Raw genomic sequence first — 12,888 nt, 5'->3', positions numbered from 1 at the left:
TATGAAAGATTTTTAATATTTTGACAGGTAGGGTCAATGAACTTGGGAGTTCAAGCTGTGCATTTTTGAGGTTTTCAAACGCGCACTAAAGTGCGTGCTCTAGTTTCTTCTAGAGGCGATGGAAATCACTGATCATCAGTGATTTCCATCGCCTGTCTATGGAAGGGCCCAAAGAGCTTTTCCCAAGTGGTGGAAAGGAGAAAAAATAATCTCTTTGGGAAGAGCAAGATCATTGGTGGAAAGAAGCTGCTTGGCGGTGGTCTGCGCTCTCAGAGTGCTTTTCTAGTTACTGAAAGTATTAATGTTTAAGACCATGATTTTGATTTGCCAAGTTGGAAGCACCACTAGTACTTCTCTTTAGGCTGGGGTGTCTACAAACTTAAACTTAAATCATGAGGGGGGGGGGGGCTCAAACAAAGTGACTGAATGTCCCCTAAAATGAGTACAGAGTACAATGCACATCAAGAGATAATTTCTAAGAACATTCCAGCCACATTCTTTACTAGCATAACGTCAGTCCAGCAGCTTCAGCGGCATTAAAATCATAGCGTGATAAGTACTTCACCCAACTGGGAGGCACAGTATAATTTCGCTTTGTACCCGTACACGTACCCGGTAGTATGCTCAAGCTTGCCTCCAAGTCTCCTGATGAGGGGTGCTACTCCCACATGATCAAATCTGTACCTTTTGGACATGTGTTTATCATCTACACAAACTCAAATAGAATGGTGTGGGCATATCGTATGTTGAAAAAAAAAATACAACAGGACCCTCCGCAATGATAACTTAAAAGATAGTGAATCAATCCAAATACAATTTCAGGGTATGAAACTATAAGTCATTAACCACATTTTGTAGAAAGCCCCATTCGATTTGCTTCAGTGGTCAAAGAAAAATGAGGATTTTTGTAGAGCATGTCGGGAATCCCTTCCCTCCAAGTTCTATCCATTGTGTTCACACATTAATATGCAGTTCCAACAGCATCCAAGTGCTAAACTTAAGAATCACATCCATGACATGCTTCACAACGATTCACATTTCTCTGTGACCACTTAACCAAATTGAATGAGGTTTTCTGCAAAATATAGGGAAGATGTTATCTTTTTAGACCCTGAAGTAGCATTTAGACAGTTTAATCATATTGGAAGTTATCAATGCAAAAATCTGATTGTAATTTTTTTGGAGGACATACTGTAGAGTGAGATCATCAGGACTGGCCAAAACAATCTTACAAGGCACAGTGAGAGGAAAGGGGGCAATTCAAGAGGTAGACCAAAGAAGAGATGGGAAGATAACATACAAGACTGGACAGGCTTAAGGTAAAGAGAGGCACAAAGAAAGGCAGAGGAGAGGGAGGAATGGAGGAAACTGGCTGTGAAGTCTTCTGTGGCACCCCAACGGTCTTCTTGACTTCGGGATATGTAAGATTTGAGTTTGACTAGTCAAACAATCGTGTCTCAAGGCAGGGTTCGAAATTGGCGATGGTCCGCTGGCCATTGGCCACCCAAAATGTCGGACTAGCTAAAAATCATAAAATTCTGAAGTAACTAGTCCGTCTGGCTAGCCAAAATATTGCTTCAGTGTCAAAATTGATTCTAAGTAGTCCGCCTGGCTAGTTAAAAAAAAGTTAAGTGCGACCCCTGCAAGGTCCAATTTACAAATCTTCCCACTTCCCACAGTATAAACAGCATAGAGTATGGGGCAGACGGATTTTGATTGCAGCATTTCTTTTGTGTCCATGCCAAGCACAACATTCAAGAGGTCGGACATGACACAACTACTGTCAAACATGATATTTTTGCAGCATGAAATTTTCACAAGTTGCCTCTAACAATCAATGCATATACTGTAAACATAAACTTTTGCGTGCATTTTGATTTCGCAAATCTTGGCTCTCCCGAAATTCTCGAAATCAAAATGCATGCAAACATTCCTCGTTTTACAGTTATAAACTGAACAATGTCCCTTTGTGATAAGAGTTAGCCTTGGCAATACAGAACTAGTACGGAGCAAACATCTTTGGCTATTTAGGTTTTTAGTACTTCTGTCTATTTTACATTGTATAGGAATGTCAAATGAGCTCTGTTCAATGAGATAAGTACAGTGACTGTTGAAAGACGAGTAATGTTCCTTCTTTCTCGTCTGAATGCCAAGTCAGGTTCCTAAAGGCTCCGCAGCTTCTCTGGACGCTAGATACCGCCTCTGTATTTCCACAGCATTGTAATACATTGTGGTGTCGATCCCATCCATGCACCGTACCACGCGTGCCTGCACCACCATGTCTGCAGGAGTCGGTATTTCTGGGGGCATCTCACCGATGAACTGGGACAGTGACCCTGCCCTCGCCTGGAATGGCTCGATGAGCCGTGTGCTGATGGTCAGCTGGTGCGTTTGATTTTGTTCAGAAGATGTAATAATGGCAAGCTGTTTGACCGGGTTGTACGTTGTAAGTCTGAGATTAACAAAGAAAAAAAAAAAAAAAACATTCATAGTCTATTTCATTCAAATCCAAAAATAACCACATGGTTGTGGAGCTTTGTTTTTTAGTCACAACAGAAGATTTTGAGAGACTTGCACACAGAATGAATAATGTTGATTTGGATGTGGTTAACTCTGCACAAGACATAATCATCTGGATAGGGGAAAAGGCATCATCTTGGGCAATTTTTTTTTTCTAACATATCATGCAAAAGGCCAGACATTTTCTATCTAACTCCTTGAGATTCCTTGGCTTCAAATGGACAAAGTTGACTATATTTTACATTCATTTTCATTATATGACTGTTGACAACAAGTTAATAGAGAGTAAATCAATCATTGCAAGATAAAATGCTCAGGGATAAAATTGTTCTCTCAAACTTGATCACTTGATTTGACTGATGTCCAGAGACGCCAACCCCAAGCACCTTCTGATCTGGAGATTCTCCCGCCTGAAACCCCTAGCAAACGGGAGACTCCAAGTTGATGTGTGCGAAGCGTGAAGTTCCTAGGGTTCTAGATGTTCTCTGGTGCTATCTAAGGCTAATTTTTTCAACATACGATAGCAACAAGTAAGAAATCCTTTCCACCGGGAGACATAGAGCCAGGGCGGGAGAAATCAAATCTCCAGCGGGAGAACGGGAGATTCTGCAAAAATGGGTTTTCGGCGGGAGATCTCCCGTCGAAAACGGGAGAGTTGGAGTCTCTGGATGTCATTGTTTAATATTCAAATGTTTTGAAGACTATATTCTTGCGAATCTTGAATCAAACATGTACGACCACAATTTCACCTCTTAAAGGCTTTCATGAAGTCCACATACTGAAACAATTGCATACCTCTGGTAATACATGTAATGCACTTGTCAATGTAATGACTCACCCCACTACCCCCGGACATGGGTGCGTCATTTCCTCGTTTGGTCCGTCAAATTTGTGACCCAGGTGTGCGTCATTTTACCAGCTATGTCCGTCAAATTTTTGACCGAGAGGTGCGTCAAAATCCCATCATTGTCGTCAAATTTTTGACCGAGGGGTGCGTCATGGTACGTCACTTGGCTATGGAAAATAACACGCATTATTCTGAACCGAGGGGTGCGTCATGGTATGCACTTGGCTATGGAAAACTGCACGCATTTTTGCACGCTACCAGTACCGGATACACGTACGTACCGCGAGTGAATTTACAGTGAGCGCTTTCCCGCGGCAAGTGAGAATCAAAGTCGGGAAGCGTTTTGGAGTAGGCCTAAGAGGGAAAAATGCTTGCCCGAATCTGGCAAGCAAATGATTTAAAAGCCACCCTTTCTCCTCACATTTTCTTTCCAACAAACTCATGAAATTACGCATACTCAATCTCAAGCCAGACGGACTGTTTAGCGATATAACGATTTCAACCTCACAGTACTAAATAGTAAAATCAAAGATCGTATACGGAATTCCGCATACGATCTTTGGTATACCGTTGCGTGGTGCGTACTGCGCGTACCTGCAGTATAAGCCAGGCAAGTCGAGTGTTAGTGGTGCGCGACTCGCTCGCTAACGCTGTCATGGCTGTGCAATTCGCAAGTGAGCAGCGTGCTCGTTATTCCTCATCGAACGTACATCGTCCATGTGTTGCATTCAACCGGACTAGAAATGGCCGCGCACATACAGCGCATCTGCAGACAAGTCATGGCCAGGTGACTATGGATTGCATGCACATACATTCGGAATATCGTAGCAGCAGAGTGATGTACGGTGAATGACGGTACGGTGCTTACAGGGCCAGGGTAAGGGAAACTTGCCGAAACTTTGACAAATTGTGTTTACGAACCGAAAGAAAATGAAATTGCGTGAATAAAGCGTATGCAAAAATCCTTTCAGTATTTACGGGGTGCGTCATATGTACCGAGGATGTCCGTCAAGAAAGTGACCTAGGTGTTCGTCAAAAACCCCGTGTTGTCCGTCAAAAAAGTGACTGTGGTGTTCGTCAAAAACCCCGTGTGGTCCGTCAAAAAGTGACTGTGGGGGTGCGTCAAAAACCCCGTGTGGTCAGTCAAAAAATGACCATGACGCACCCATGTCCGGGGGTAGTGGGGTGCGTCATTACATTGACAAGTGCATAACCAAGGTTCAAAACCTCCTGTCTCAAAATCTGACTGCATGCAAAAGCGTAGGTTTTAGCACTTTTACATGTAGCCGGTGGTCAAATTTTGGACACGTCCGTTATGGTTGAATTATGGGCAGCTTGTTTCATGTTCTGGAAATAATTAAATAATTTCACATGTGAATTTATTTAATTTAATAATACTGTGAGTATTAGTCCACACAACACCCTACAACCCCATTCTCAACTTAAATTTAACTTCCCATTCCTGTAGTCGCAAGTGTAGACTGCCTAGGCTGTGCCTGTAGTAGGATGATGTGCTACTAATAGCAAGGATTATAGGCCCTACTCCTACTAGTACTGCTATTACAGACAGTATTAGAAAGTGCAGAGTACTGCAAGGCAATAAAATTGATTTTAAATTTAATCATTTTTTTTTTTTCAAGAGGATTGGATAACCCTCCGTTTGCTTTGAGCTTTATCTCCGCATTAAACGCGCTGACATCAACAAGCATGATTTGAGCCTATATACTATTAACTGTCTATGACATGACTACATGTACTAAAGCACAAACACCCCGCCGGCCGCCCCGCCGCTACATGCAGCATGCAGCTGGCTAGCTGGGAATATTGGGGCTAACTAGGAGCTGCAGCTGTTCTACACAAATCTATATGCCAGGGACTAAGTAAGACTAAGAGCTAAAACGCTGGACTTCTCTTCACATCACACAGATCGTTCGACTTCGACAAGATTCAGACACAGAAACTCGACTCACTTTCCCATGACTCTGACTGATTTCCCCTTCATACCAATTGGTCCGAGGCTGTGAATTTCACTCAAACGAAAAATCTCTCCGTGGGGAGGCAGACGTGACGACATGGTGATCGTTTGCTGTCAATTTTGATAGATAGATCAAACGTATCGGGCATGCGACAAACACGTGTACGCTGCCTCTGCGGGGCGGCGGCGTGTACACAACCTGTCGTGTATACACACGGGGTGTTACGCAATCACCAATCAACAGACCACGCCCCCTTGGTAAACGTTGGAGACAAAGCTAATTGTTTTAAATTGTATTTCCATATCTATATATCCCTATCAATATCTATTTGTTTATCTATTTATCAATCTATTAGTATCTATCTATCTTTTTTTTTTATCTATCTATCTATCTATCTATCTATCTATCTATCTATCTATCTATCTATCTATCTATCTATCTATCTATCTACCAACCTACCTACCTACCTACATATCCGGCAAATTTATTATTATCTATTCTGTCTATTCATCTACTAGTGTATCCGTCAATTGAAGAGTTATATCACAAACCATGCTAACTCCATTTTGAATTGTTCTGTTGAGATATTTGTGATTAAAGCTCCTAAAAGACAAAGAAAATAATAAGAAAGTGGGATATTTTTAATCATAACTTCTTGAATATTCCTTGCTATGTCACAAGTGAGGTATTACTGGAAAGGTTTAATTTTGCTTTATCTGATATTGGACTTACTTTGAAATGTTTAAAAATGGCGCTTATAGCTCATTTTGAAGAAAAAAAAACAACAACAAAAAACAAAACTCTGCAATCTATTATCCCTTCAACATTCATTAAGAATTGCATTCATTTCCCAAACAGATATAGATCCAGCAAAAATGCAGGAAGATTAGTGAAGCACTTAGTAAAATTTTGAAGTAAACCAGACAATAACTTCAAAACTCAATTGCATGATTTGGTTCATTCTATTTGACACCCTCTCAGAGAGAAACTCAAAACAAATCTCAATTCAATGTCGTATAGTAGCAGAATGACTAATTGGCCATTGAGAAAAATATAATACCGTAATTTCACAAGCATTCACATAATCTAGGGTAACAAAAATTAAGCACTATCCTATATATTCTGCTTCTCCCAAGAATGTTACTAAGAATGATACCATCTGTTTTGTTTTTATTTTTTAATAATGTTTCAAAGGGGGAGGGTCAAGAGTCCATTATTGGAGAAAAAATTAATGTTGAGGCACTGCAGCACCCCCCCCCACCCCCCCCCCCCCCCCATAACAGAACTTGACACTACTTGGCCCTTGCAGAACATTGGTTGTGTCTTTAGGAGATAAAGGTCAAAGACAAACCTAGCGTGACTGTGGCTGGCACTTTATGATATCTTCCTTCCTGATTAAACAAGCCAATTTGAGCAATAAGAAGACCATTGATGTGATTCAAACAATTTGCATTATATGCCTAAACAGTCAAGTTATCCTCCGTGTGGCTGGCTCAAAATCAGAAAAACATGTAATATGTATGTGGAGCATCTAAAAAAAATGCATTAAACAACATCTTCATCAATCACCTCAGTGATCCTAAGTTTTTTTTACTACTATTCATTCTGCACTGAGAAATCTATCTGCCAGTAGCTACAACATGTACACACATTCAATTTTTTTTTTTTCAACCGCAGAAGGATTAGAAATGATATACAAAGTGAAGTAGCAACATTTATAGCTTTGTGCCATTCATGAGACACATTTAATTCCTTCTTATTACCATCACATGTCACAAAAATGCAATCTTCAAGTTGAAAGGAAATTTTCAGAACATATCTCTCTGGAAACTGAAAATCAATTATATAATTGGAAAACATGACAACATATGATCGCACATAGTATGTTGTCTACAATAAACATCATCATAACAGGTGAAGCAATTCTTAAATAAATATCAGATCCAGCTATATGAACTCGAGAGAAAAATGACCTTCCTGCATTACAAAAATTTATGCTTGTAGAATATCTAAGAATTTGATAGCAGGCATGCATTTATCCTGCAAAAATAGAAAGCTTGATCTTCCTTCTTTATTCATGAAGATTACTCTTAATTTCAAAGCCAGTCATATTATGTGTGCTGATTGTATTTTAGTCATTCGACACTATAACTTTATCACTCTTTGTTTATTTTGTTTATATAAAATACTTTTAAATACTACAAATAATTTTCCTCTTACGTCTGAAGATGTATCAGTAATGCCATATCATTACTTTGTCTTTTGAAAAAGAAGAAAAAAAAGCTGATCATCCTTCCAACAAATTTGTGAAAATGACATGTTGATTACTTGCCTACATTAATGTAAGTGCACAAAATACCATATGGTCATATGATCATGATTACCAGCCCTAAATCCTGAAGGATACCATGTTTGATAACCTGCTGAGAACCATACCGACACAAACATCTTGACACTAATTCAGTCTTGTTGAAATTTTAGCTAATTTGATGCTTCATTTCACCATTTTTCATTCACTTACAAATTCCTTTCTTTTAGGATTTCCTGTTGAAGCTCATAATTACCAGGCATATCTGAGACAAGAAATCAATCAAGCCTTGCTAAGATCTGTACAAATTTGTTGCTTCATTTCACCAGTTTCCTTCAAGTACAAATTCCTTTCTCTGTTATTTCTTATTTGAGCTCAATATTATAATACACTTCTTAGACATACATTTTACCAAAGGTACAATGGATGTGTGGTGCATATGTGTGCAGCTAAATAGAAAGGGCTTACCCAGTAGGGATATCTATTATTTTCTTCGAGTGGGTTACTCATCCAGACATTCAACACAATTCTTCAATATTGATTTGCTGTGTCGGTAAAGAGTGCCAAAGTGATGATGTCACAATCTTTTGTTCAAGTATGGTTAGCAACCACTTTATTTATAGATATTCATGCTATGTGAGGTTGTTTGGAACCAGTTTCCATGGCAATACGGGGTTATGATGTCACATTTTGTTACTCTTTCATGTCAAAGTTTTCAAACATCCTATCAAAGTCTAACTAGACTCACTCAACTCAACACTCCAACTCCCTTTTCACAGATTAATGCTATGTTTACACCATGTTCCTGGCAGCCATGGCCAATCACATTTCAGACCAATGGGATTGGCAAATTTGACAGGCTGTGCTTGCTGTAGATGCCTTGCCAGATTTTAGAATGAAAAAAAAAAATCCTAGTAAGCCAAAGAGAAATGGGCAAATGTAACAAAACGTGACAGTAGGTAATACTGTATACACCGAATATTTCGCGAGGTTTTTATTTTCGCGAATTTCGCGAGTCAGGTGCTATTCGCAAAATTAAAGACACACGAAAATATTGACTCTGATCAAGCTATGAATGTGACGTACGCTTATACATTTCTTCATTCGGTACAGGACTACACGATCGCGAATTTAACCACTCGCAAAATCGTCGGGAAGTTCCGATTTGCGAAATATATGGCGTATAGGCCTACAGTAGGCTGTATACAGTAGACTGTAGGCTGTAAGACTATGGTCCATAGTGGGACGCGACAGGAAATATGCGATCTAGCCTGACCAGACACTATGAAAACGGCATCTGATAGCTACATGCTCACTATAGTGAGGATACTTTCATAACAAAACAAAAATACATGTATGAAGGTGGAAAAGGAGAATATTTCACCTGCCCATGGCACATTGTGTTTGGGCAAATGAGGTTGCCATGGTCACCAGGAAGATGGTGTAAATGTAAGCATTAGAAAAGGGATTTCACTTTCATTCTTCCTCATAATGATCAATTTCAAACTACAACAAAACAAGCAAGAAATCAGACATAAAAATGTGAATTTCTCTCATTTACACTTATCTGAATCATGACTGTAACATGGCAATCAAATTGCTATCACTGGAAATCAAATGATATAACAAAAAAGATAATTCATCCTGCTGTAACACTCAGATACTGAACTGATTGAATCATCTCTGAATATTTAAAAATGACAGACAAAATGGTCATTTTAATATCTATGCTTGGCATAGCTTTTAACAACTTTGTAGCACTTCAACCTGTCTTGACCACAGGTTGAAGCTAGCGTGCTTAAGTGAATGACTGATAGAAATACACTCATTATATAACTGTTTCAGATTCTGAGAACATACACTGTGTTCACAACATATCTTTCAGTTGACTGATATTCACAAAATCATCGACATGAAAAAAAAATATTGCCTCCTGTAAAACAGATAAATGTCAGTCATTCCCACGGAGGGAAATGGCTAACCATGCTTCTGTAAAAGTGATAATACCTTGCATTCCATTGCCCTGATTCTCCGCAGAGAATTTTACCACTTGCAAAACTGTCTTTACAAATCCACATCCACAAAATGTTAACTGTAAACACACAAATTTTTGCAGTGCTTTAATTTTTGCGCATTTCATGCTATTTTTGGCAAGCGCAAATTGGAAAACCTGCAAAAATATCTTCATAATTTTCTCTGCACATTTTAAATGGGTTGACAATCATGCAACTCAAATTCAAGAACCTACAAATATGATTTTGAGCTGCTCTGCACAAAAAATTAATTGTGCAATTTATAGACATTTACAGTATATGGTACAAAGTATGTGAGCTATTACCACAAAAGCCTGAAGCACTCAGCAAACATAGATGTCCATTTCAAGAAAGTTACTTTACTTCTCGTTGAAAGTCTCTCATAGCGACACATGAATGACTCCGGCCATTCTGAGATTTTTCAAAACACTTTCGTGTGATGATTTCATGAAACGGACCCCTGATTTTGGAATCAGTGAATTCGCCAAGCCTGATATATTCAGAACTTGTCTTATTTCATTTCCACAAAGATACAAGATTTTGCACAAATGCTGGCCACAAGATACACACAATTTGGAAAAAAAAAGAAGTTTTTATACCTCTAGGGTTAGATGCAGTAAATTATGATTCAAATAGGTCAATTCAAAATGCAAATAGTAATATGATGTCTACTTTATAAACACCCAAATGTTTGATATAATGATTTGGAAACTTTCTTGCGTGATGAAATGTGAATAGGAGGTAGTTAAGAAGGTTAGATACACAGAGATATACTTTGTATATGTCTCTGTGGTTAGATATTAGATTTCTAATGCTTTAACAGAAGTAATATTGTCTATTTCACGTATATAAACTAAATCTGTCTATTCTGCTAGGATTTTGTTTTTACCATTGGAGTTTGTGACTTCCTCCAGGTAAAATGGTAATAAGTCACACATTGGTTTGATCCCTTTATGGTGACATACTTCCACTTGACTCTTACCAGTTGTTAGAAGGTTTATTAAATTCTTGAATGACCATTTACTTGCTGCATGTGTTTTTGTTTCAATTTTTGTTCTCGTAGACTGTCTACTAAGACTACACCAACAGTTCTAAGCACAGTTCATAAATAGCAGGCATTGATATCTGAGAGACACAAATAACATTCATGTTTACAGATATATTCTGACACATAGAAAACATACATTTAAGCACTTTTTGGTCAATTTGATACCATGAAGTGAGTGTACTCGAGAACCCCTTCATTCTCCTTCTATTTCTTACAAAATTTAATCAAAATTCAAAGTGAGAATGAGTCAAAATAGTGCAAGAAAATGTTATTTTGGTCATATATTCATACTTCTTGGACTCAACACACATTTACTGGACAACCATGGGGACTTGACTTCACTACTCTTACACATCAATACAAATATGACCTTTGACTCCCTTCAAATGGATATAAAGAAATGATACACATGTAAAAAAAAAAATCACTTTGTTCTTAGCCTTTTGTCAAGGCCCTCTCACTTTAACAGGTGAGCAAAGCAAGCTCAGCCAAGCACTACGGCGTGAGGGCCTTTTGAGATCTGCTTCACACACTATTATTTTGAACCCTACTGAATATTCATAGTAACAGGTTCCGGTCGACCAATGGAATGGCGTGCTCCCCACATCCTCAGCCTTGGTGTTGTCATGCATGTTGGCATTCATCACTGACCACCCGTGGAGGTCTGTGGCGTGCATTCGCCGTATGCAAATAGGGCTCGGACATACAGCCACACTGATTGGTCAACTTTTGCTCCCCAAATCGGGGAGCAAAAGTCAGTAATTCAAAGGGCTAACAAAAGCATGCAAAGCAGACCTCATAAGGCTCTCACGCAACCCCACTCAGCTGGGCTCTCTTCACCATACAGCAAGAGCAGGGGTGCCAAGTTCAAAAAAATTTTATGAGTGAGATTTTCATGACTCGGCATCTCGGCATGCTAATGTGCGCGCGAGCGAGGGTGTGTGAGGGGTTTTTCCCCCCTGTGGCCTCCCACGGTAGGGAGCTTTTTCAATTTTTAGCTCTTAATGGTGCTCATCAGGTGCACACTTAAGTGACTATGTTTTACTTATTTTGAAAGACAAAAGGGAAATATACCTTCATTTGCAACTATCACTTTAATCTTCTGAGCTATGCTCATTGTTATAGGCCCAAGTTGCAGACTTCGCCCGATGCGTGAGAAAAATGGGTGTCATGCGTGAGATCGTGAGTTGGCCCCTAAATGCTTGAGTCTCACGTAGAATGCGTGAGACTTGGTAGCTCTGCAAGAGGGCCTTGATGAAAGGCTACTTTGATCTATACTTGAGTGACTGGTGCTTTACACGGCATCTCCCTTGACATTCTCCACAAATGGTTGCCATAGATACAACACTGATGTCCCCAATATCAGCCAATCAGAATCAAACTGCACCAATGGACAAATGTTTGATATTTCTTTTTCCTGTACATTTGACACCAGTACTAGACTGCCCTGATTTCTCTGTGATAAAGAAGTACTTCGCTTCAGGTTCATTTGCACATTTGTAAGAAACAAGTGCTTGGCACTTACCTTGCCCATTCTTACTGTCATACGATAATTGCACATGTGCAGCTACTGTAGGCCAACAAAGATGCTGGAATCGTAATTATTTCTGCAATGGAAAACCTCAAATAATACACACCATGTTTTATCCTTCATTAAAAAAAGCATGTCTGTGTTGTGTTCTTTTTAGTTTTGTTTTGGTAAAAAGGTCATTAGGAGAAATGTCACACAATCAGAATTATGTAAGAGAAGAGGCCAATATCCATTATTTTCCTTTCATTCAATTCACACTTTCACATTAAAAAAGGGGAAGTGGATACAGGCTGGGAAGTACCTTCAGACAAACATTACTTATTTACCACACCTACATTGTACCTCAAGGAATTGGTAGTTTTCATTTACACAATCTTTGCATGCTACTGTGTGACAAAGAGAATGATTGTAGATATATCACTTTACAGGTGTCTACGGCGATGAAAATGAAACTGCCACAGGTTATTAAAGGATGTCCAAAAGTGGAACAAAGGTTACAAGACATTCTCTGTAGTGCTATATGTGTGGATGTATGCAGAGAGTGGAGAAGGAATAGAAGGGGAAGAATACAAATGGTCCCATCTACTAATATATTCAAATTTATGCATACCTACATAATCAAGGT

General features: G+C 39.1%; 1 protein-coding gene across 1 annotated transcript; it reads right to left on the bottom strand.

Annotated features, from left to right (window-relative positions):
* Positions 1 to 1,831: 1,831 nt before the first annotated feature.
* Positions 1,832 to 5,465, bottom strand: LOC139728842 (CST complex subunit TEN1-like). The gene is made up of 2 exons (XM_071639784.1): positions 5,338 to 5,465; positions 1,832 to 2,452 (listed from the first exon to the last, which is right to left on the bottom strand). The coding sequence occupies exons 1-2, from the start codon at positions 5,439 to 5,441 to the stop codon at positions 2,155 to 2,157; spliced, it is 402 nt and encodes a 133-aa protein (XP_071495885.1). The 5' UTR covers positions 5,442 to 5,465; the 3' UTR covers positions 1,832 to 2,154.
* Positions 5,466 to 12,888: the final 7,423 nt, after the last annotated feature.

This window comes from Diadema antillarum, unplaced genomic scaffold (assembly GCF_040938485.1).
Source record: "Diadema antillarum isolate AM-2024a unplaced genomic scaffold, OU_Dant_1.0 scf00000020, whole genome shotgun sequence".
Taxonomy (NCBI): domain Eukaryota; kingdom Metazoa; phylum Echinodermata; class Echinoidea; order Diadematoida; family Diadematidae; genus Diadema; species Diadema antillarum.
Note: the sequence above shows the minus strand (reverse complement) of the source record. Positions and strands in the feature narration are given on the sequence as shown.

Coding starts and splice junctions, on each gene's coding strand:
- LOC139728842 (XM_071639784.1), bottom strand. CDS start 5,441: ATGTCGTCACGTCTGCCTCCCCACGGAGAGATTTTTCGTTTGAGTGAA. Junction 2,453..5,337: donor TCAGTCAGAGTCATGGGAAA/GTGAGTCGAGTT, acceptor TGTTAATCTCAG/ACTTACAACGTACAACCCGG.